Consider the following 27,095-nt stretch of genomic DNA (forward strand, 5'->3'; position numbering starts at 1 on the left):
GATCGAAGGAATTCAGGAGGTAGCCTTCAAACATGCAGAAGAGTTAGTGCAAGTGCACAATAGGGCATTGGCTGCAATCTCTAGGATCTAGTGCATGGAGGAATCATGGGTGGATGAGCATATTTACCAAGAAGAGGTGATTGCCGACATTCAGAGTCTGATGGATACCCCAAAGCAAGAATTAATTGATGGTCGAGTTATCAGCGAGGGGGATGTCTATGATTTTATTCGATGGTACAGTGCAGTGATCATGGCTAAGGAAATGTTTGAGAGCTTTGCCAGGGAATCTAATCGATGGAAGAAGATTGTTGATAACATCAAACAAGGAATATCGAATGCGGTTGCATCTTTGTTATCACAGAGATTGTTAGAAGAAGAAATGACAACTGATAATCTGAAAGTCAAGTTAGAGGAATTCTTTCAGCTAAACGTATATGGAAGAGATGATTTTGAGAACTTCTCCATCTTCTCAAATACAATGCACACTACTAAGGACTTGATACCAGATTGGGATGAAAGCTTGGGAAAAGCAGAAAGAGCAATTTCAGTTCTAGAATTCAAGCAAGAATCTGCACCAAGCATCAGTATAGAGGAGTTGGAAATAATATTAGATCGATTTCGATCTTTCAGGCGAAAGAATCAAAGATAGATGCATTAAATGCATAGTGGGTGTGCATAAGGATCATTTATTACACTACACTCCTTTTTACGTGAGCATGCATAGTGGGCATTTATTACCCACTATAGTAGTGGATTCCTTGTGGCATTAATGTAGATTCCTTTCCATTGCCCTAACCCTAATTAGGGCTGATGTGGCACGATCTTGGCCATCGGTTATTGTGATCATCCGGGCCACCCGTTGTAATCGAGGACCTATATAAAGGCCTCATTTCTCATTTGTAAGAGGGGGAGATTTTTATGAGATTGTTGCTATGAGCTACTAAGATAATAAAGTTTTCATTGGAGTTTGGTGAATACTTGACGTGTCTTAGTGCTTACTTGTTCTCCTAAATTTCTTCAAGTAGATTAAGTTTAGCATAGTCAATGTGTGGTGATTACAATGGAGAATATGATGGTGTATTGATGAATTCCTTTGGTTCATACTTTTGACGTTTTAGTGATTCTAATTCGTTGTGTAAAGTTAGCTTGAACCTCTTTCATGCATATGCTCAACTTCTATCATTTGTATACATTGTTCTTTATGATGGTGTATGCGGTGATATGAAAATCTTTGGCATAACCCTTGAAGATTGCACTGGTTCATGCTTAGTTGTAGTATAACTTGGCGAAGCGGAATTCAGTAAATTGAGGAATTTGTCCACTAGAATACTATTTGTTGTTATCACTACCCTTAGGATTAGAATAGAATTCCTGAACCCCGTCCTATTTAATTTCTGCATATTCTGTGAAAAATCCCAAAAAAAAAAAAAAAACACTTCATTGCAAAACCTTAAGATAGCTCCCACATCCAGTATGACTTGAAATGAATATGAATTAACATGTAAGGCCCCTTTGTGATCATCAGCAAATCACATCAACCACCGATCTTATCCACAGTCAAGACCTGACATTAAAGGAACCTTGAAGTCATTGTATGATCTTCTAGCAACCTTAGCATACATAAGACTTTATTCAAGAGAGGATAAGATATTTCAGTATTTTGTTCTACTGTTTGGTGAGTCATAAAACACACATCAACAGATCCCACACAATGCAAATGGATTGTTATTTTAGAGATTGAATGTCTCAGAACAGGATAACTCAAAATGGGGCACAAACTACATTTAGTTATTCCAAATATGAAAACAATTACAATGGTATATGATCTGTTCCACCCGACTCCCACTACTTATTGTTAATGCCTATCAATCCTTCCAAACAATCACTCCACCCCACCCCTGATTATACATGTTCTTTCAATGAAAAATGACCTCCCTCACCAGCCAACCCCTTCACTAACTATCTTCAACCTTTATGAAGAGATTCAAAGTCTAAGAACAGGGATAACGCAAAATGGGGCACATACTATCTTTTATTATTCCAAATATGAAAACAATTTCAATGACATCTGATCCTTCAAGGACCAATTCAATTCCACCCAACTCTTTTCCACGTACTTATTGTTATGCCAATTTCCCTGTTGAATTGGCACAACTCTACCAATCCTTTCAAAAAATCACTCTCGCCCCTGATTATACATGTTCTTTCAATGAAGAACAATCTCCCACACCAGAAGACTCCCTCACTAACTACCTTCAACCCTTATGAAGAGATCAGCTTCCCACAACCAACAACTATCCATTGTTTGCTTCTCATACCTGTTACCTGATTTCCCAAACGGATTGCTAACTTGCAGTGTTAAAAGTTCATGGCAACTGGAATTTGGGAATTTGAATTTGAATACTAAGAAAAGGCAAATTGACATGAAAGAACATCAAACAACAAAACCAAAATTCTGGGTGCATGATGCTCTTGCATCGCCTTTGCGAAGGTCACAACCTTCCACAATTACTACCCTTTGAATGAGTCACAACCCTTCATCGTTTATGCCCTTTGAAAGAGTCACAACCCTTCACAATTGTCGCTCCTTGAAAGAGTCGCAAACTTTCATAATTGCCAACTTTTCAAAGAGTCGTGACCTTAATAACTTTTGCCCTTTGAATGAATCACCGCCTTATTTTCTTTACTATTTGTTCCTCCTTTGTCCCTCCCCTTTCAAATGAACTGATAATGCTGATTAATATATATGTAAGAGTCATATTAGTTGGGGCTAACAATCTCCCCCTTTGGCATTAATGGCAACACATAAACATAAGATTTTACATTACAAAACATTTCATCATAAGATAATCAAATGTATGCATTGACAACAACACAATTGTTTAGCTCTCTGACTTGATTCAGCATTTCCAGCTCATGTCCACTTTGACAAATGCTACCCCTTTGGGTGTACTTCACTTTCTGTTCAGCAGCTTCACTTCATATCAACTTCTCTCTTTCATACAGATTCTCTCCCCCATTGACAACAATGCCAAAGGTAACTATAAGTTCCAATGTGAAACTTATAAAACCTTGTAGTAGTACCTTGTACCTTGCATGTAAATATTACATTAGTTTCATTCCATTCACTTTTCACAACATATATCATCATACTTTCTTCAAATCCTTTTTATCAATCAAATGATATGACATTCTAGTGAATTAGCATAATGTTTAACCAAGGCTTGACATCAATAACAACATAACAACTGATATGACTCTTACATATACATTAATCAGCATTATCAGTTGGCACTAACATTATGTTGAGGGAGTCTCAACTCTTCATTAAGTATCTCTTGTTATTTCATTAATTTAATTAACTTGTAATCATATTTTAAAATCATTTATCTATTTATTTAATATTTCAATTTTATTATTATTACTATTAAATCTTATTTCATAGAGGGGACATTATAGTCTGCCCTTCCCAAAATTTCATATCCTCAAGCAATGCCAAGTTTTATGCAAACCTTTAATGTGAGTAGCTTCTAACAATTACCAATCCATTGAGAATTTGCAAGGTTCGCAATTTGAAGACAAGTTTTTGCTCATCATCTAGAGAAAAGGATCACTACCATACTAATTAGGATTGACCAATGATCACCAATAATATCATATATTTTGGGTTCAATCTATTTTTTCACGTATTCCAGATCAGCCAAAAATAGAACCACACATGGAGCATACTGTTGAAAATACAAAGTATACACATGAATGTGTGAACATACAAAGCATACAAGAAGTATACCCATGAATGTATAAAAGCAGAAAGCATACATAAGTGTACACATGAATTTATGACAATACAGAGCATACACACAATACATGCATTGTTATATTCCTTCTTATTGACCAAAATGATTTCTTGTTTTATTTTATACCCTGGAGGATGGCATGATCATGCTCTGATACTATTTGTAATGTCCCCTGCCCAATTTACCCTAGAATTTTCCTTAAAATTACAATTTGCAAAAAACTAGGTTTAGGGTTAAACAAATAAATGGTTTCTTTATATATCTATTTGTATGTTTGCGATTGTGCTCATGTGTTGAATGCAGGAGTCAATTTACAAATCACATAATTAAAGAAACTATTTATTTGTTAAACCCTGACCCAAGTTTGCTGCAAATTGTGATTTTAAGGCAAATTCACATTACACGTTAGGGTGGGGAAGGGAGTAGGGAGTGGGAAGGTGGAAGAGCTGGGGACATTACATATTCGTTTAAGAAATGAATAGCTCTTTTCAATAATTTATGAACAAAATTTAAAGATTTGATGTTCTGATGTATTTTTTCATACTTCTGCATATTTCAAAAAAAAACAAAAAAGAACTTGCTATTGTATTAATTATTAAAGATCTGAGGTCCACCTGGCTTAATAATCCTCTTATCTGTTTTACATGGGTTGATCAACATCCACAGAAGATTTCTGGTAAAATCCATTTTGTCCAATGGGAGCCAAGTGGCGGGGGAAAAAATTAATTCAGTAGCAAGCTAGGGCTCCACGAGGATAATAACTGCTAATTTTCCTTGTCTATTATAGCATAAAGTAGGAGCCATTTGAGCATATTGAAAAGAATTTGAGCTATTTTCTATATCACGAGGATTTGTTTCATTTTTAAAAAAGTACAGAGACCTATTGGAGAAAATAAGAGAGTACAATTACAGGGAATTTTCGGTTGTTTTCAATTAAGTAAAAAAGAAGAGAGGCTTGTTGTAGATGACACATATCATTGTGTGGAAACACTTTATTCCAGTATAACCTATGCATTCGTGATGGATGGAATGCCAAGAATTGTAGGAAGAATTTAGATAAAAGCAAGCCTTGAAGAACATCTGGCAGCAATCACCAGAGGATAAGGCAATTCAAGCTGGACCATCCTCATGGGAGAATGTAATGGGCTTGCTGATAACCTGCTTGTTAAAACACCCGTATTGTTTGATGGATCAGTCCAGTTAAATGTGTGGAACAGTTTCCCCTTTTTGTTGTGACCCAAAATGAAAGAAGAGAGGCTTGTTGTAGATGACACATATCATTGTGTAGAAACACTTTATTCTAGTATAACCTATGCATTCGTGATGGATGGAATGCCAAGAATTGTAGGAAGAATTTAGATAAAAGAAAGCCTTGAAGAACATGTGGCAGCAATCACCAGAGGATAAGGCAATTCAAGCTGGACCATCCGCATGGGAGAATGTAATGGGCTTGCCGATAACCTGCTCGTTAAAAAACCCGTATTGTCTGATGGATCAGTCCGGTTAAATGCGTGGAACAGTTTTCCCTTTTTGTTGTGACCCAAAATGCTTAAGTGTAGTTCCAGGATTGATTACTATACAACTCTCAAGGAAAAGACCATAAAATAAGCACAGACATACAATTTATCACTTTTCCACAGCTTTAACCAAATAGCGCAGGTATTAAGATTAACTATTCTCACAGTGCTACTTCATACCATCTTCAGAATGGAGGACCGACTTTTGACTGTTACAATATACATAATCATTCGTACCCACCTGGTGTCGAAGTCCCTTGTTTGCAACATGCAGTCAATTCTCTCCGTCCTATGGCACTGAGGTGTGCAAGCCTGATCAAGCGATGGGCTCTGCCTGTGCCACACCCCTTCACGACAACTTGCTAATGTATGACAGTCACCATGTCACTCCTCCCATAGATTCTACCCTCCCATATCTGAAGGAATACCCGACCTGCAATGTGACTGTTAGCTTTCAATCAAGTCTGCCTTGCCACGGTGCTTGTTGGCCTCTCACTACCGTCAATCCAAAACTGTCTGAGAAATGCCGTGCGAAGGTGATTCGCGTAGTACTGAACCCCAAGACCATGTACTGCAATGGTGTCAAGGTTTTCGGATATGTGAGATTCTCGTCCCACAATCCCTGCTAAGTCCATGACTGTTACTCCCAATCGTGCTGCTAGATTTCCAACTTGCAAAGAACTCCTGAGTCCCCTCCTGCGATAAACTCGTAACTTCTCTATTCCCACCCATCTGCCTTCCTTGAGCATAACCGATGTCTAAGTAACACTTGAGAATCTCTGCAAATGGTCATTACATGGCTCAGGTATGACAGGACTGCATATCATCCACCTTGGCATCCAAGACTGACATGTCCAAGTAAGACAAGAGCTCGTAGTTGGCTTATCCACCACTACAGCATACTAGTTTTTGTCCCTTTTACCCTCCGCCCAAACCTATCAATAGCCCCCTGAGAATGAAGCACAGGAGGCTACGTTCATACATCTCTACTGTTGTTTTCTAGGGGACATGACAGAGAACAAAAGTAGGGCAACCATACTCGAATCCACATAAAATCATCCACCACAGTGTAATAGCAAGTAATGGATTAATTTGCATTGAACTGGGCATAGACAAAAGACGTGTCAGAAGCAACTCTTCTGCTTCTTAAGGTGCAGATCTGCTGGAAGAAGTAAATACAGCTCTGGTTTCAACCTTTTGAATCAGGAAATAGATGAATATTTTCTGAGAACATTTATGTTAATATTTAGATCACCAAGACCTCAGATCTTCATGGTTAGACATTTGTTAATAAAATAATAACTAATCAAAACATAAAGTGAATCTACTGCATATTGTCTTTTCATTGTGTATTAACAAATAAGTTAGTTGCAGAAACAGAACAGTTTTATTTTAATTTTTTATTATTATGATCTTCATTTTGGTTGGCAACCTTGTTGGACTCTGATTTGATTAATCATTTTTCTTCTTAAGATTTGCTCCCCAAATTTGTTCAGTCATTCAACCATTGCTGCCAGCAATATCAGTATTTGTAACTTCGCTCTGTATCGGATCTCCATTGGCAACAAATATCAATGCTATTCGCTCTCCTTTTGGGCTTACCATCCTTATTCTCATAATTGGATTTCATGCATCAGCTTTTGTGGCTGGTTATTTTCTCACTGGTTTTGCCTTTTCAACTGCACCTGATGTCAAAGGTCTCCAGAGAACCATTTCCTTTCAGACAGGTAAATATCAACTGCTCTCCTTATCATGTTATTCAAATAGAACTGATAGTCCTTTAAAATGGACGGAAATGGTATCTGGTCTTTTAAAGTCTGAGACTTTTGAGTTTTGTTTTGCAGGAATGCAGAGCAGTCTTTTGGGCCTTGCTCTTGCAAATAAATTTTTCGAGGATCCTCTTGTGGGAGTACCTTCAGCTATTTCGGTTTGTCCTCTGCACTTTCCCTTTGTTTATTTCTAAATTAATATGAATTATAGTTCATTTATTTATAATTTTATTTCACCCCTACCTTGTACGGCTGTATTCCCCCATTCTTGTACATAAAGTGTGAACTGTGAATGGTGGAGTTTAAAGAATTTCAATCCTTCTATTTTGATTAAGTAAAAACACGTTTCAATAGGACCCAAAGCCTTTTACAAATAGCAAAGCATACAAGCATTAAAAGTCCAAGTGAAACTATGCATCAGCACCCAAAATGGTAGCAACCAGAACCAAAGAACCCTCAACAAAAGGGCAAACAACAGACAGCAAAAAAACCAAAGAAAGACAGCAAAAGAACAGTTAGAAAGTCTTCAACAGGTCCACAGCCTGCTCAATCCTTCTGTTATTTATCTATTGTTTAGTAAATAAATTATCCTTTTTATTAATTGGTAAATTGGCTGGCCCAAACTGGTGGATGCCACAAGTGAGGAAACCTCCACCCCTCCACATTAACACTAAGAGACACTTAATATATATGGCCAAGACCCAATTCAACTAGAGTAAAGCGAGGGCGGCCAACCACAAACTTGAAGTGACAACGCCACCATTTGAACTAACCCTTACGGGGCCAGCATGATAATTTTAAGTCTCACTTAGATATTAACTTGAGGTAACAACTTTAGATATATATTAAGAGTTCGCAATAGAAGTCGAAGTGTAGTTACTTAAATTTTATCTTTTTCTAGATTGGGGTTTCAAAGTGAGAGTCCAAACCTTTCACTAATCAACTTCAACCCCTTTGACAACTCTATTGTCAAATATATTGCTTTAAGAAAGCATAATATCACATGCATGGCAAGTCAAATCGGGAAGTGAGTGCAAAGCACAACTTGTAATATGAATTAGTAGAAAAAAAGAAATAATATATTACAGCAATTAGAAGAATCAAAGTGTCAAATACAATCAGGGGCAAGTCTAAACAAGTCTAAATATAGAATGTATATTGTTGGCGGCAGATTTGAGAATATTGTTGGTGATAAACAAATGTTAAGAAAGTTTGCAATTTGATTACAAGAACTAACTAGGAAGATTCATTAGAATGTTCCAATATTAAATATTATATTAACACGTTTTATGTTTTTTCATATTCTTATTTCTTAAGTAAGTTGGGGTAGCAAGTCTGGAGAATAGTATGGATAATCTTCTTTTATTTAGATACAATATATTAATGTTCTATTTAAATTCAAAGTCAAGATGAGAATATTTCAATTTAAAATCAAGATGAGAATATGAAAATCAAATTAATGTATGAGAATTATTTGGAATAAAATTGAAATAATAAGGTGAGTGCAAGATTGCAATAGTCACACAATATCTCTGTGATGATGAAAATGATAAAAAAGAAAAAGAAGAATTTAAATAATTTAATGAGAAAAATTGAACGGATTATCTATATTGTAATAAAATTAGTAGGAAATTAGATGTCATTTATGGGCTACATATTTTTGAAAAAATAAAAAAATTGTTTTTTTGGACTTTGAAGTTTCTTATATTTTATTTTATTAAATTCTAATAAAGAAAAGTCCAACATAAAAAGGAAAGGAGCCTAACTGTGCACATACCTTACCCTTATGGGATTTGAACTTGTGACTACGCTTTAAAGAGTGCATGTTCTCTACCACTAGGCTAACTCAAGTGAAGTTAAAGAACCTATAAAATTATTGCAACTCAACATTTGCATGGAAAATGCAAGTTTGGGATTTCCAAGTCTGATTCCTATGAAATTTTGTGGGTTTGAAGTGGAGGTAGATTTGAAATCAAAGTGGTCATCCATTTATTTTCTACACAATTCAAAGTAATAAATGAAGAAAAAATATATAACTTTTTTGTTTTGACTTTTCCAAGTAAACAAATGTTGAACATCCAAGTGTAAAAATAATTTGGTGATTTTGGAAGTGTGATTTTTCCACCATTACAATTGTTTGACCTATCATAATCTCACACTCAACTAAAATATTAAAAAAACATATTTATATGTCCAACATCAAAAGAATCAACAACAAATTAAAGAAAAAACAGTCATAGATTACAAGGGTCATTTCCTCTTTGATTATTCTCAGAAGAATCAAAATATTTATAATGTTAAGAGAAAAATGTCAATTATTTAAAAAATGATCACATTGAGCATATAATATTGTTGGTGTATGGTAGAGATTAACATTCCATAAGACATAGTGAAGTGGAAAAAGACAAACAAGAAAGATGTGGGAGATATCACATAAGTAAGCCTGTCAATATTGGCATTTAGAGGTAAGTAGAATGGAAATGATATATAAGGACCATATCTTTGAAAGTGTTTTTGAATAAAGCAACAACAAAATAAGTGGGTTGACCATTTTACAAATACAAGGAACATCAACGGCAACAATTGACCATAAACAACATAATGTCAGCACAAAGGGTGCTAATAGAAAATAAAACATAAACAAAAAGGCACTAAGGCCTTTGCACAAACAATGTAGGCCAAAACTCACACTGCAAGAGGGGTGGGCAACAATTCTTCATGAACCTTTAGATAATTGACAAAACACAAAGGAAAAGCCTACAAAGAAGGGCCAAACTCACAATACAATAGGAGGGTGAGAGATATTTCTACACTTTCAAGCAACTATCCAGATGATACAATCCTTAGGTTCCCCAACAAAGGAGACACCACTATGGGAACCGACAACACAACAACCAAAGTGGTAAAGAAGTTAAGCATCATTAGCATATCGATGGTGCAAGGTCGTAGTAGAAGAGGGACCTAAAGTGTCTTCCTGGTTTGAGGACAAAGCACCAATAGAGTTGGGGGCTACAACAAGGGATAAGGTAGGAGGAAGACTTGGGACAACAACAAAAGCATGTCCACGATTGATAATAGACATAGGGAAATGTAGAAGTAGGTGCCTCAACAAGATTCTCTACAAGGGTAACAACTTCACTAGCAATCAAGGAACCTATAGAGAACTCTAAGAGGGAGTCACTAACTTGAATAGTCAAATGGTCGTAACTAGCAGGCTTCTATCAAGAAGTAACATCTTTGCAGCGTAAAAGAGCACGATCTGAAGCCATGTGCCAATAGCAAAGCAACATTGATATAATAAAAGGGGAGGCCATCATAATCCAACGCTTGTGTCTATGAGCTTGAGACATATCCAAGTCAACCGAAATACGTGAAATGGTAGTATGGCACAAAGTTGTTGTAGCTTCATCTGCCTTCAAGAACCACCCAAGGGAGTTCCCAACAACCTCATTGACGCAAGGCTAGTTGGTAAAAAGAGCACCTCCCAACTACCCTTGCTAAGAGTTACATAGAGAAGCCACCAAATTGAGATAACACAATATATTATAGAGGAAACAATGCAACAATGATCATATAATCTTCATTCCACATCTTAATTCCAATTAGTGAGCTTAAGAGCTCATGTTTATAGAGCCAAATCTTAGTATTTTTCTTTTATCTAACTTCATTCTATTTTTCCTAATCCTAGATGGCCTATCAGGCAATTTATTACAAATTATAGATCCTACCCCAAAGGAGAAATTAGAATCCAATATAAAAGCAAATTAACTTCTGCGAGGACAAAGACAGGTTCACACTTGTCTCAGCAAGGTAATCGCAAGTGCGCGGAATGCCAAGATGGCATATGAAATTGTGACGAAGCCAAACCTTCATGTTATATGAGCTGCCAAGAAATCATCATGCCTTGAACAAAGGAAGGAATAACTTCTGCAATGATGGAATTATGTTTTGCGCTCTTAGACCAAGGATCCATGATGGGTCCACATTAAGAAGATGACTGCATGGAAAGTGAAACTACGAACGACGACCATTCTACAAACAATGAATAGGAACAAAAGAAAATAAATATTTTTGGTGATGCAAGATTGCCAATGTACCCAAGATGCTCTTGCATCAAACACCTAGCGTAACAAAACAATTGATGTCCACATTAGGAAGCCCTAATGCTATGAAAAGTATCATAGAAATCTAATCGAGCCTCGATGATCCAAGAATTGTCTTCAACAAGCTTATTATGCCACTGAACCAAGTAATCTTTGTAGTCCTTTCCTCTGATGTTCTTACTATTTTTTTTTGTCCAAAATCTTTTCAATCCCCTATGTCTTCTTCTTAGGATAATCAGGTTTATCAGTTGCCTCTTCATTTAACTCATGGTATTCAAAGTTGTCTAAAATATTAAACACAAGTGAAATATACATATCCTTGAGCAATTCCACTTCAAAAGCGTTACCATTGTCATGTTTCTTCAAGATCTTACAAGGACCAAACCTTTTCATCTTTAGATTATAGTATGTGCCAACTGAAAATCCATTATTCTGCAAGTGTACAATTACCTCATCTCCAACATGAAAATTCTTATGTCTTCTCCTTTTATCTACTTTGTTTTTATATCCTTGATTATTTTCATGTAGTTTACTTTTAACTTCTTCATGCAATTCTTCATAAAATCCACAAATTCATTAGCTTCAACATTGTTCTTTATCTCGGCATCCAATTTCCTTAATTCAGTAGTCCTTCTAGGGATCATGCCATTTACAATTTCAAAAGGAGCCTTCTTAATACTTCTATTCATAGAATTGTTATATGCAAACTCAACTTGTGCTAAAATCAAAACCCAATTAAAAGGTCTATCTACAATCAAGCATCTTAAAAGGTTACCCAAACTTTTGTTCACAACTTTAGTTTGTCTGTCTATTTGTGGATGAAATGTAGAACTAAACTTAAGATCAGTATTCAACTTTCTCCAAGGCGTCCTTGAAAAATAACTAGTAAACTTAGTATCTCTATCTAAAATAATAGTCTTAGGCATCCATGAAGTCTTGCAATCTCTCTGGAAAAGAAGTTTACTATGTGTACTGCATCCAATGTCTTCTTGCAAGGTATGAAATGTGTCATTTTAGAAAATATGTAAACCACTACAATGATAGAATCATTACCTCTTTGAGTTCTTGGTAATCCCAAAATAAAGTCCATACTAATATCTTCCCAAGGTTTGCAAGGAATAGGTAAATATGTACACAAACCATCATTCTAACTACTTCCTTTAGGAACTTGACATTTATGCATCTCCTTACCATCTTCTAAACATCCTTATATATCTACGGCCAAAAGTACCTTTCTAAAATCATTTTTATTATCTTGTCAATCCCAAAATGTCATGCAAGTCAACAACTATGTTTCTCTTTAATGATGTTCTTTCACATAGATCCTACAGCTATGCATTATTGAACTCCCTTAAACATGTCTTCCTGAATGAAATGATCGACGCACTTGTCTTCATAATCAATCCTAAGGTTCTACAAAATTACAGTTAGTTTCATACAAGCTCTTTAAATTCTCAAAGCCAAGCACTTCAACTCTCATTTTAGTCAACAAACTCCTACTCAAAGCATTTGCCACCTTATTAGATTGTCCACTCTTATGTTTCAACACAAAAGAAAAATTCTGCATATAGTCAACCCATTTCAAGTGTCTCTGATTCAACTATTTCTGACTTTCCAAATACAATAAAACTTTATGATCGGTATATAGCACAAATTCCTTAGGCGTAAAAAAATGTCTCCACTTATTCAAAGCTTGAATAATTGCATATAATTCTTGATTATAGAGTGAATACTTCTTCTTAGCATTATTCAATTTCTCATTGTAGAAAGCTCTAGGTTTACCTTCTTGACTCAAAACAGTGCCAATGACATTGGAAAACTTTGTTAAAATTAGAGAAAGCAGGCACATGTAATTCTATGATCTTTTCCTTCAATGTTTCAAAGCTTCTATTTTCTCCATGTGTCCACTTGAAATCCTTTCTATCTCCCCTCATAGTTTCAGTCATAGCATTACAAATAGAACTGAAATTTCTAATAAACTTTCTGTAAAAAACTTGTCAATCCATGAAATGATCTAACTTCCTCAACACTCTCAAGTGTATGCCAATGAAGAATAGCTTTTACCTTCTCAAGATCCATCTTCAAACCATCAACAAAAATTACAAAGCTAAGATACACATGTTTCTCATTCATAAAAGAATGCTTCTTTAGATATATCAACAACTTCTCTTCCCTTAACCTCTGTAAAACTTGTTTGATAACTCGCCCCATTTTTCCAAGAAATGGGGACCCCCTAGTAAAATTTTGCTTTATCAGACCCACAATTCGGGGTTTGAGTCTTTTTAGGGCTTTGTCTGGTGTCTAAATCTATCCTGGCCCTCTGCTTGAAAAACCCAGTTGTCAAAAACTAGAGGTTTTGAATGTAAAAATGATTTGAAGTGTAAAAGGTGCGCACCTTGTGCACATGTGCACCTTCTAAGGTGCGCTCATGCGCTAGGTGAGTTAGTGCAGGGAGCACTTCCTTTTGGAACTGCACACCTCTGCATGGGTTCCTCCTCGAGCCTATAAAAGCATGGGGCCTGACCCCTTTTCCTCTCACTTCACACCTTTGCGAGCACACCTCCACACCCATAGCGGTGCGCTAAAGACCTTCATACCTGCACACACACAAGCAAACACTAAGTTAAGAACAAAGGTGTGCACCTTGTTATTTCACAAAACCTAAAAAACAAAGAAACCTAAATAAAAACTAAACCTATGTAAGGTACACATATGTGCACCTTACAAAACCTAAAGCGAAGACATAATAAGTTGCGCACCATTTGTTGGCTTTACAAAGGCCAAATCTTCAAGAAATTAGGGTGTGCACCCTAAAAGGTGCGCATATGTGCACCTAATTTCTCTATGGAAAGGCCCTTTGCAATATAAGGGAGCACACATTGCGCACCTTGCAAGGTGTGCAAGGTGCACACCCTTTGGTGTCCAAGACATGTTTAAGTATGAAGGGCACACCTAGCGCACCTTCAAGGTGCGCAAGGTGCACCAAAACTTGCATAATAGAGTAAATTTGGGTTTTTTGAGTGTTTTAACAATTTTTGGGGTTCTAGGTCAATTTTCTTAGCAATTAGGATTTGTTTAAAATTGATTTTTTCACCTTCTGGACTAATAGGATTTTGTTTTTTTAGATATAATGGCTTCTTCTTGATCCTCCCTCGTAGCAAAGATTGTTCCTAAGCCAATTGTTTTCAAGTTCCAAGGTGTACGGTCCAAGTCACGTTTTCAAGATGCGCATTCAGAAACCAGAGATACAGAAATGGGTCATATTGAGTAGAATGCATTCTTGGTTCTATGCAACAAACAAAATGAGAGGTCCCCAATGGTGTCTGCACTTATAAGATCAAGATTAGTAAATGTAGCTTCACACCCAGTTTCAGTACAATCTTCTGAGTTGATCATGGCTTTGGCTGAGAATTATGTTTTAGAAGAGAGGGTGGTCAAAAGCATAATTGGAGAGATCGTTCTCGATCTAAAACCCAAGAACATACAGAAAGTATTCCATCTTCTGAGGGCAGATCAGTATATAAGATTGTCATACCATCAAGCAGAAAGGTTATATAGAGATCATGAACAAGAAGCTACAGAAATTATTCAATCTTCATTTCTCATTGATAAAATGCCTCTTGAGCGAAGAGTAGGGAAAGTAGATATGGCAAGAGGTTACATGAAGGATGATATCAGACATTCCATATTGCTCTTGAGCAGAATCATGGGATTGCCAATAGTAGGACACTTAAATGTATGGATGGTACACTTCGTTGAAACCACCAGAATGACAAAGATGCCAATTGACTGAGCCACAATTCTCAGTGAGAATTTAGATGAACAACTGGTGGTAGTAAAAAATGATCTAAGGTTTTATATGACATCTTATTTGGTGTATTTGTTAGCAACAAGGACTACAGACTACCTAGGGTTGTTTAAGAGGGGCAACTTGCAAGATGCTTATGCATGACCTTATGTGGTATACCCCCAACTGGTGTAGAAAAAGCTCTTAGGTCACAACAAAGAATACATTATAGTGAATGATGCTTTCATTTTTGCAATCATTTGGTTCACTGAGGGAGACTATGCAAAAAGGATGTCAAAAGATGCAACAACAAGAATTCAAGACATTCACCTACTTAAGGGTAGCGGATACAACTGTAAATCCTAAGAAGTTGCCTAGGTATCCATGTGATAGGCTCATTTTGCTCGAGATTGTACGATAACTCTTGTCTGCATATGACAAAGTAAGGAAACAACATAAGAAGACCTAGGTATGGCCCATCATCATAGGTCCATTTGGTGTCAAGAAGAAGCAAGATATCGTAACTTTTGAGTCAAAATGGGATCGTTATCCCTTGGAGGATTATAACTCCCCTCATCCATGTTTTGATAATATTGGTAGAGTCGAATGCTTGGTAGGAAAATAATTTAAACATGAAGATGCTATAGAAGATCATCGGATGAATGCAATAGATGACTACGATATCTGGATAAGGGATTATTGTAGGATGACTCTTTATTTGGCAGGCAATGCCTTGAAAATAAAGGTCCCATTGAAGGTTGTTCAACAAGACACTTCAGATGTCTTAGATCCCCTATATAATCGAGATAAGATATGCGATCGACCGATCATAGATGCAGAGATTAATAGAGAGGAAAATGCAAATATTAGTCATAGGGCGAGGCATATCATCCAATTAACCAAGGAATGGATTAAAAGACCATTCAAGCTGGACCCACTGTAATGACCCTGCTCAAATCTGATCCCAAAATGTTGATAAAGGTTCAAGAAGACACTTTGCATACAAGGGTCATATGACTGATATATAAATCCTAAGAAGTTGCCTAGGTATCCATGTGATAGGCTCATTTTGCTCGAGATTGCACGATAACTCTTGTCTGCATATGACAAAGTAAGGAAACAACATAAGAAGACCTAGGTATGGCCCATCACCATAGGTCCATTTGGTGTCAAGAAGAAGCAGGATATCATAACTTTTGAGTCAAAATGGGATCATTATCCCTTGGAGGATTATAACTCCCCTCATCCATGTTTTGATAATATTGGTAGAGTCGAATGTTTCGTAGGAAAATAATTTAAACATGAAGATGCTATAGAAGATCATCGGATGAATGCAATAGATGACTACGATATCTGGATAAGGGATTATTGTAGGATGACTCTTTATTTGGCAGGCAATGCCTTGAAAATAAAGGTCCCATTGAAGGTTGTTCAACAAGACACTTCAGATGTCTTAGATCCCCTATATAATCGAGATAAGATATGCGATCGACCGATCATAGATGCAGATATTAATAGAGAGGAAAATGCAGATATTAGTCATAGGGCGAGGCATATCATCCAATTAACCAAGGAATGGATTAAAAGACCATTCAAGCTGGACCCGTTGTAATGACCCTGCTCAAATCTGATCCCAAAATGTTGATAAAGGTTCAAGAAGACACTTTGCGTACAAGGGTCATATGACTGATATAAAATTTCAGTTTGCTTTTATGGCTCTTTCCTTCACTTAGCATCAATAAGAATGCTTGCAAGAAGACTCTCAATTGACTAAACAATGACCTAGCATGAATGTGCAACTTATTTTGACAATATTCAATGCATATATGTGACTGAAACTACTTGCAATATGCAGCTACAGCAACTAGTAATTTTGACAAACGCTTGGTATGCAGAATTATAACATTATTTATGCCAAAAAGAGAACCTATAGCCAATTGACATTTTGTCAAACATTTGGCATGCAAACTAATAAGCTGATCATGAATGATTAAATACATATTCAATTACACTATATCAGACCAACAATTTATGTCTCTTTTATTGCACATAAAATGTTAACTACAATGCTAGTATGAAATGGCCAAGACTCTTAGCTTACATCCGCAAGAATAATGCTTAAATCTATTACAACTTTCACCTACAGCCTTACCTTCTAATATGCATGATAAGAACAATGCGTGTAATATCCAAAAGAACCTAATTGTAGATGGCTGTAACAATTTTCTCCAGTGTTGCCTTTCTGCTTTGCTTTTTCACCTACTTTTTTCGGATCTACTTTTTCGCTTTGCTTTTTCGAACTGCTTTTTTCGGATCTGCTTTTTCGGATCTTCTTTCAAAAACTCAAACCCTCAGGTAGTCTGAGTATACAAATTAAGCTCAACTTGAAATGGTTAAATACCACTTCCAAAGTGCAACCCTTCAGAAGATCTTTCACTTCTTCAGTTATGCAATTTCTTGAGAGGTATCGTTCTCAAGGATTATGCTGAATATTTACAGACTATCAAGCTCCACAAATGCTCATAGAAGATGTAGTTGAGTTACCAAATCTCATCTGTCCAAATGGGAGGCCAAGCCCTCTATTTATCTACTTTCCTAAGAAGCTACTAAGAACTTCTAGAAACATCCATTATAAAATCCCATTATAATGCACTTTTTTATAATAAATAACTTTGTAAAATAAAAGTGCAACTCAACTTAGAATTATAACATCTAGGCCCCGTATAAGAAGTGATGATAAAATATAAATAAAATAATATCTCCAAGAGCATAATGAGTCATCTAATCACCAAATAACGCCAAAAATGACTCTCTCATCAACCCCATCTACCTACGAGAGTCTAGAATAGGCAAATCCACGATTAATGCCATGTCGAACTAAAGAGGGGACATTACAGTCTGCCCCTCCTGAAATTGCTTGGCCTCAAGCAATCTCAATGCCGGGTGCTGCAAAATAACTTCCCCCTCCCAAGTAGCATCCTCCATCAGTAGATCTTTCCACTTAACCAAGTATTCTTTGATCACCCTCTTGTGAAACTGCTTTTCTCTGCTCTCCGGGATGGATTCTGGCACTAAGATCAATTTTCCTCATCATCTAAGGGAGGTAATATTGTAGAAGGCACCACATTTTGACCCAACGCCTTCTTGAGGCATGACACATGAAACACATTGTGTATTCTACTGTCTATGGGAAGCTCCAACTCATAAGCCACCTCGCCTACTCGCCTGACAATCCTAAATGGTCCATAATAGCATGGCTTGAGTTTCTCTGCACCACTCTTCTTAAGAGTAGACTGCCTGTATGGCTGCAACATGAGGTAAACCATATCATCTACCTCAAAACTACGCTCAGTCCTCTTCTAGTCTGCATATTGCTTCTGTTGGTTCTGAGCTCTAGCAATACTGTCTCTAAGAGTAGCAACTATATCCTTACTCTCCTGTAATAATTCACCTACACTAGGTACCCAGCCGTCGCCCAACAACAAATCCAAGAAACTGGGTGCTTCATAACCATAAAGTGCCATGAAGGGTGTCATCTGTATAGTTATGTGATATGTAGTATTGTAACAATACTTGCAAAGATATATCTGCCTAACCCAAGCTCGCTGCTGAGCTGCCACATAATTTCTTAAACACCCTTCCACCCATTTGTTCACAATCTCCGTTTGACCATCGGTCTGTGGGTGATAACTAGTGCTGGGTGTAAGCTCAATGCCACATAATTGGAATACCTCCTGCCAGAAGTAACTCATGAAACATCTATCCCTATCACTCAAAATGTTCTGAGGCAAACCGTACAATCTGAAAACCTCCCGGAAGAAGACCTCTACTACTTAAGCTGTTGAGTATGCAGTGGTGATAGGGAAAAAATGAGCATATTTTGTTAATCTATCTACCACCACATAAATATAATCTCGTCCTTGTACCTTGGGCAAACCTGTGATAAAGTCCATGGAGATACATTCCCACTTCCTATGAGGAATCAGGAGTGGCTATAGGAGCTGTGCCAGATAGGTGTGTTCTTGTTTGTTCTGCTGGCAAACAAGACACTCTCAAACATACTACAAAACATCATTTTTCAGCCCCTTCCAAGTGAATCAATCTCGAACTGACCTGTAAGTCTTGAAGTACTCGGGATGGCCCGCTGTCGATGAGTCGTGAAGTGCTCTCAAAATCAGTTGCTTAACCTTCGATCCTGGTACTAAGTAGATCATGTTCTTGTAAATGATCAAATCATCTACAAGTGTGTATTTGGTATCAATCATTGTTCCCTCCACTGTATCGGAGGCCCATGTATCACTGGCATACTTTGCTATAATCAAGTGTCGCCAATCCTCTGATATCTGAACCATAGAAGTGAGGTGTGGCCTTCGAGATAGAGCATCTACAACAACATTCTGAGTTCCCTTGACATATGTGATGTCAAAATCATATGCTTGCAACTTACTTACCTACTTCTGCTGGCGATCATTCAAGTCCCGCTGTCCCAAGAAATGCCTTAAACTGTTATGATCAGTTTTAATACAAAACTTTCTACCCACAAGATACTGCCTGAATTTGGCCAAAGCATGCATGATGGCCAACATCTCCTAATCATATATACTAAATGAACACTCGGGACCTCTGAGCTTCCTGCTCTTATAAGCTATAGGGTACTTATTCTGCACGAGTACAACACCTACTCCCTCTCCAGATGCATCACATTGAAGCTCAAATGGCTTCATGAAGTCAGGCAATGCTACAACTGGGCACGTCGTTATTATTTCTTTGAATCTCATAAGACAGTCCTATGCCTCCTGAGTCCACACAAATGCCCCTTTTTAAACCAAATCTGTCATGGGGGTCGCATGTCGTGAATAGCCACTGACAAACTTGCGATAGAAACCACATAAACCAAGGAACCCCCTCAATTGTGTAAGATTCTTTGGTGGAGGCCAATCAACAATAGCGTGAATCTTTTCAGGATCCATCCGCACTCCATCTGCACTAATGATGTGTCCCAGATATAACAGCTCTGTCATCCCTATGTCACATTTGGACTCCTTGGCATACAAGGACTCCTTCTGTAGAATGCTCAACACCGTCTCCCAAGTGCTCTAGATGCTCCTGCCATGATCGGCTATATATCAAAATGTCATCAAAAAACACCAGCACGAATTTCCTCAACTGATGGTGGAAAACCCTGTTCATAGTGGACTGGAAAGTGGGTCAAACCGAAAGGCATGACTACAAACTTGAAGTGTCCATAATGACATCTGAAAGCAATTTTCTCAATATCCTGTTCACGGACTCTGATCTAGTGATATCCTGATTTCAAATCAATTTTCATGAAATAACAAGCCCCATGCAATTCATCTATCAACTCATTAATGCGAGGAATGGGATACTTGTTCTTAATGGTTCTCTTATTTAACTCCCTGTAATCAATACACATCCGAAGAGTTCCATCCTTCTTTTTTACCAAAACAACAGAAGATGCAAAAGGTGACTTACTTGGTCGGATGTGCCCCATAGCGAGCAACTCCTCAATGGTCCTCTTGATCTCATCCTTGAGTCGCTTTGGGTGTCGGTATGGTGTGATCATGATAGGCTTAGCACCTTCCTCCAGCTCAATAATATGCTCAATGCCTCTGTCTGGTGGCCTGCCCAGTGGAATCTCACTGAATACCTTCTCGTACTTAATCCTCAATTTCTAAATATCAGGATGATATTCAGCCTTATGTTGTTCCTCCTATGTAGGCATCAAAGTACAAATTGTTGCCCACTCTATATCATTATGCCTGATAGATCCCTCTCTCTGGATACTAGACAAACGTGCCTCCTATAAATGTAGCTCTAGTTCCTTCTTTTGCTCTGCACTGTCTATCTCCTGCTCACCCTCTGCTTCATTAGGATCCTCATCTTGGTGCTCTGAACTATCTGAATCTGAGTCCTTGTAATAAGCCCACATCGCCCGGTTGGCCTTCTCTTTAGGCCTCATAGGATAGTCATAGCCATACTCATAGGGATGTTTGCAATAGAAGCATAGCTTCTTCCTACGAAGGTCATTAAGTGCCTCACTATCCAACCTCTTACTTTCCTCCTTAGCTAGCTGAGCCTCTTTATGAAAAGGTTTCCTATCTTTATCTTTTCTCGAAGGGAAACTCGTTGTCTAGAATTTATTTTTAGATGCTAAAGAGGAATCCATGTCACAAGCTTTCTTAATGGCTTCCTGCAAAGTGGGAGGGTTGAGAGCTTTAATCCACCCTCTCAATGGATCTGCTAACCCATCCATAAATAGAACCAGTATCCTTCGTTCAGATTCATCTGTTACTAACACTGCAAGTTTATGAAACTCTGAAATGTATGTTTCCAATGATCCCCACCGTTTAAGCTGAGCTAACTCCTTGAAATGGAGTTCTGGATCCTTTCTATCAAAACATTCAATCAATCTCTCTGTAAATTCCACATATGAGGTAATGTGTGCATGACCCATAGTGACCATACCATGATGCCACCACTCATGTGCTAACCCATCTAGATGAATTGATGCGTACTTAATAGCTTTTTCTTCAAGCATAGGGTTCAATTGAAAGTATGTGTCAAGCTTTTGAACCCAAGATCTTGTTGTAAACTTCCCCGAGCCATCATAATATGGTAACTGAAGTTTGCCTACTTTTTTTCGTAGCTCATAATTTTGGTTCCTGTCGTGTCCACGTGGCATATGTTTCATCCGCACATCCATATACTCCCTAAAGGTGATTGCAGCAGTAAAGTCTGGTCCTCCAACTTCCCAATCTCTCCTCAACTGATCTTGTATATCAGTGATTGGGGGCTCTGGTTCTGGCTGCTCCAGAGCTCTAGGAGGAAAGGTGGGAATCATAGGCCTTGAACTCATTTTCTTAGCTCTTTGGGGTACGTGACCGAAATTGTTCCCAACTTGTTCACCTCCATTTTGTGTCCCATTCTAGTTATTCTCGTTCGAATTATTACTATTTTGATTATTTCCACCACCCATGTTAGCATTCAACCCCATTTGACGAGCCATCATCTACATCATAAGTTCCAATCTCTGATTCTGTTCTTGTGCCCTTTGTTTTGCTAATCGTTGTCCCTATGCCAAGGTCTCTAATAACTGTAAAAATATGTCCTCTCCAGGATCCCTAGTATTCCTGTCTCCCATATTGCCAATAACCTGTTCACCTGTATCAATATGACCCTCTAGATTTCCCTGTTCCTCTTGTCCTGTGTTTAGACGAGCCCTAGTTCTTCTTAAATTATAGTGATGAGTTAAAGATTGAACATTCCAATCTGTCATATCACCACCTTTTCATTGTGTTTGTACCCACTAGGATGGCAGGATAATCTAGCTCTGATACCATTGTAATGATCCTGCTCAAATCTGATCCCAAAATGCTAATAAAGGTTCAAAAAGACACTTTGCATACAAGGGTCATATGACTGATATAAAATTTCAGTTTGCTTTTATGGCTCTTTCCTTCACTTAGCATCAATAAGAATGCTTGCAAGAAGACTCTCAATTGACTAAACAATGACCTAACATAAATGTGCAACTTATTTTGACAATATTCAATGCATATATGTGACTGAAACTACTTGCAATATGCAGCTACAGCCAGTAGTAATTTTGACAAACACTTGTTATGCAGAATTATAACATTATTTATGGCAAAAAGAGAACTTATAGCCAATTGACATTTTGTCAAACATTTGGCATGCAAACTAATAAGCTGATCATGAATGATGAATACATATTGAATTACACTATATTAGACCAGCAATTTATGTCTCCTTTATTGCACATAAAATGTTAACTACAATGCTAGTATGAAATGGCCAAGACTCTTGGCCTACATCCGCAAGAATAATGCTTAAATCGGTTACAATTTTCACCTACAACCTTACCTTCTAATATGCATGATAAGAAAAATGCATGTAATATCCAAAAGAACTTGATCGTAGATAGTTGTAATAATTTTCTTCAATGCTGCCTTTCTGCTTTGCTTTTTTCGATCTGCTTTTTCACCTGCTTTTTTCAAATCTTCTTTTTTGCTTTGCTTTTTCGAACTACTTTTTTCAGATCTACTTTTTCGGATCTGCTTTCAAAAACTCAAACCCTCAAGTAGTCTGAGTATACAAATTAAGCTCAACTTGAATTGGTTGAATACCACTTCCAAAGTGCAACCCTTCAGAAGATCTTTCACTTCCTCTGTTATACAATCTCTTGAGAGGTATCATTCTCAAGGATTATGCTAAATATTTGCAGACTATCAAGCTCCACAAATGCTCATAGAAGATGTAGTTGAGTTACCAAATCTCGTGTGTCCAAATGGGAGGCCAAGCCCGCTATTTATCTACTTTCCTAAGAAGTTACTAAGAACTTCTAGAAACATCCATTATAAAATTCCATTATAATGCACTTTTTATAATAAATAACTTTGTAAAATAAAAGTGCAACTCAACTTAGAATTATAACATGTAGGCCCCGTATAAGAGGTGATGATAAAATATAAATAAAATAATATCTCCAAGAGCATAATGAGCCATCTAATTACCAAATAATGCCAAAAATGACTCTCTCATCAACCCCATCTGCCTACGAGAGTCTGGAATAGAAAAATCCACGATTAATGCCATGTCGAACTAAAGAGGGGACATTACACCTAGTTCCACAAGCAGTAGTTTTCCAAAGCTGCAGGCCGCCTAGTGAAAGGTAGAGGAGCGAAGGTTACAGTACCAACATTCACAACTGAATCTTCAATTAGGCTAGTGATAGTGTATCAGCACGATAGGGAAGTTGGGTACTTCAAGGCACAAAAAGGCAAGAATAAAAGGAAAAGATTTTCTCTGCAGTAAGTTGAGCCCAAGGTTGAATGGACTCAAGCCCAGGAGGCAACTCAAGCCCAAGAAGCCACTCAAGCTCAAGATAATCCACAAGTGCCACAACAGGGAGAACGACCTGAAGAGGAAGCACAAGTGGTGTCTCGACAGGTTCAAGAAGAAGCCTCTCTGTCAGCTTCTAAGAGAAAAAAAGGTTATGACTCCACTTAAAAGGACTAGGAGACAAAAAGTGCAGAGTAAGGTTATTCCTATTCTGTTAGTCTCGGAAACCATTCCTGAAGGAGCTAAAGAGGATGAAGAAGATGAAGAGGATAACCTTCTCTTAAGTTAGAGGACTCGTCTAGCTAGGACTACTAAAGCAGAACGAAGGAGTTCCACTGTAACACCGCCATCCATTCCTACACAACCTATTCAGGTTAAAACTTCAAAGGATGAGTTACAATAGTGGATTGATGAACAAGAGGACCAAGGGGTTGATCTCTTTAAAATGTCAGATTTTGACTTCATGCCTGTAGGTACTGAACTCATAGGCGACAAGATAAGGGATATACCAACAAATCAGCCTTTGGGAGAAAATTGGATTCAACCATCTTCTCCACAAGGACCTCTAGGTGCTCCACCATCACCAGCTCAAGATGTGTCTTTAGTGGATAAAGGTTCAGCCACTCCTCTCCCTCTTGTCAATGAAGAACATGTGCAATCAGTGGAAGAAGAAGAGCCAAAACAAAGACCCATCGATGAAGTATCAGAGGAGGGGCAAATATATGAAAAACCCCAACTAACTTCTCAAGATATAGAGGTAAGGACTATGAACTCAATAGATACAGGGATCCTTGATATAGATCCCTCACAGAAAGAAAGGACACTGGAGAGGAGCGATAAGGGAAAGGGTCTAGCAAAACAAACCCCCTCTTCATCTAAGTATATGATGGAAACTACTCCAAGATGGTTGAGAAAAGAGGTGATGGTTAGGCATAAAAGGCAACTGTATTGTATTGAGGAAGAGGGAACGAGAGAATTAGTTGAAGCTCTCAAGAAGCTTGAGTTGCATAAGGGTGATGTGTGTAGATTGGCTTTCATTACGAGGGAAAAAAATCAAGACTTGTTTGCTCACATTGTTATCCTTCCTCTACATGCAGATATTGAAGATCTGACCACAAATGATTATCAAATCAAAGAAGTCTTGCTGGGAAAGCCACCTGTGGACACGACTAAATTGATGGTCACCACAGGAATTAAAGAAGTGTTTAACCACTTAGGCAAAGATGAGGCAGAATTGATCAAATTAAGAAAGCATAATGAAATCATGAGGGGATTTCTACATGAGTTAGTCGGTCCTATTGACCCAGATAATCAAGAGCTTGAAGCAGCTTTAGAGAAGAAAGATAAAGAGGAGGCAGTTATATAGGTGGATCCATTTTTGAAGGCTTTTCAGTTGTGGTGTGAAAGTTTTGAGGAAAACGGTGTATAGATAATACAAAGAAACCTTAAGTTATTGCATCATATGTAGAATAATGCGGAGAAATTGGTTGTTATTTTAAACTAGGATTTTGGATTGATGGATGATGTACATACCTGGGGAAATGACCTTCAAGCATTGCAGTCAATAAAAGGTCAAAGGTATCGTATGTTGATGGATGTATATATGGGGGATGAGTCAGATAAGATAGATGATTGGATTGAGAAAATTGTAGATGGTAATAAAGTAATGGAGACATTACACATGGATATTCATAAGCTCAAGGATCAAACCCAAGAACAAATTTTGGAAGTAGAGAAGTATTATACTGATGTATGCCTTGACATCTTTGAAGATGAGTCAAGAGATAAACTCCTCCTAGTGCAAATAGTCGTCGAACAATTTCAAAAGATCTTTGAAAAAGCTTCGACTGATAAAGACATTAGACAAGCATTTAAGACGGAAGAGGCATTACTAGAATTGCATGTAAAGCTCAAAGACTTTGAGGAGACTTGCATAGAAGTGGGCAACTATCAGCAAGTAGTAAAAGACAAGTATGGCACTTTAGATTTTCCAAATGCAACCCAAGTGATGGAGATAATAGAGAAATTCAAGAGCAAACATCCAAACATAGCTTTGGTATGAAGGGGAACAAAACCCAGAAGTTAGAATTTCAGTTTTGACAATTGCAAAAAATTTGCATTTTTTGAACCTTGTCTTCCAAGGTGTGCAAGGTGCACTTCTCCAAAGGTGCGCCAGAAGTTTTTGAAGATGTCAAAGTTGTGCCGACAATTAACTGCTAGTTCCAAATTTAGAGCTTTTCATGCACCAAAAATGCATTCTGACGACAATTCAACTTCTACAACCCTCCAGAGAAGGTTGAGCTTCTATTTTTGGCATCTCTAGAGACTCCTACATTGTTTGATGGCTTTCTTCTTATTTTCTCATGCTTTCTTTGTTTGAAGACACGTAAAGGCTTATACACCCATTTAATGATATAAATAAGGGCGGAGTCCTACTTAGCACCATTTAAAGTCAGTTTGTACATAAATAGATTTGTTTCATTAGTTTAGAAGCATATATTTGCATCAAGAGATCTCTCACTCTCAACACAAATTTAGGAGAAGATTTCCTATAAATTGAGGAATTAAATATGTATTCTAGACCGTTATTTTGATGCAACAATATATGTTATTGGTGCTCTCATTCTGAGTGTAGTTATTCTTCTCAGTTGTGTTATATTTTGTGAATGTATGTTCATGGAGTGTAATGGAGCCAATAGTTTTGTTGTATTATTTTAATTGAGCAATCTTTTAATTGTGGTGTTTACCACATGTTTACAAATTCTGCTAACGTACTTAGTTGGAGAAGAGATCAACCTATTGTTCCTGCATAGCTTTTTGTCTCAAATGAGCGCAATTTTTGTGGCCTTGCAATTTCATGAAAAGTGAAACATCTTACAATTACTGAATTCCTATCGAAGATTGCATCAATGGAATTAAGGAAGTGTTGCTCCTATTTTCATTGGCTACCTACCGATCATTTCAAAGGCTTAGCTCGCAGACATGTTGTTTCTGTGGCTTATGTTTGTTAGGGATTTTACTTTTCATTTCATTTTCTTAAACTTCTTATTACCTTATCTTTGTTATTTTCTTTTACAAAGACTTGGTTAATTTAGGAATTCATATAGTTGCATAGTTAGAACTGCATTAATTATAAATTGAAAAATACCAAAAATATATTTCTTTTGTGAGATAGCAAGTAGATTCAACATCTTATCTGAAATTGGTCAAACCAACAAAGGCCTCCTTGTGAACACTCA

General features: G+C 37.3%; 1 protein-coding gene across 1 annotated transcript in view; it reads left to right on the forward strand.

Annotated features, from left to right (window-relative positions):
* LOC149532155 (putative sodium/metabolite cotransporter BASS5, chloroplastic) overlaps nt 1-27,095 on the forward strand; it is a 286,531-nt gene that overhangs the window by 231,674 nt on the left and 27,762 nt on the right. Inside the window, exons 7-8 of the mRNA XM_089811207.1 lie at nt 6,788-7,041; nt 7,159-7,241. Coding sequence (XP_089667333.1) covers nt 6,788-7,041; nt 7,159-7,241 — 337 coding nt within the window. The remainder of the gene's footprint in view (nt 1-6,787; nt 7,042-7,158; nt 7,242-27,095) is intronic.

Source organism: Cupressus sempervirens, chromosome 11, assembly GCF_028749045.1.
Source record: "Cupressus sempervirens isolate cs-2001-9-10 chromosome 11, ASM2874904v1, whole genome shotgun sequence".
Lineage (NCBI taxonomy): Eukaryota > Viridiplantae > Streptophyta > Pinopsida > Cupressales > Cupressaceae > Cupressus > Cupressus sempervirens.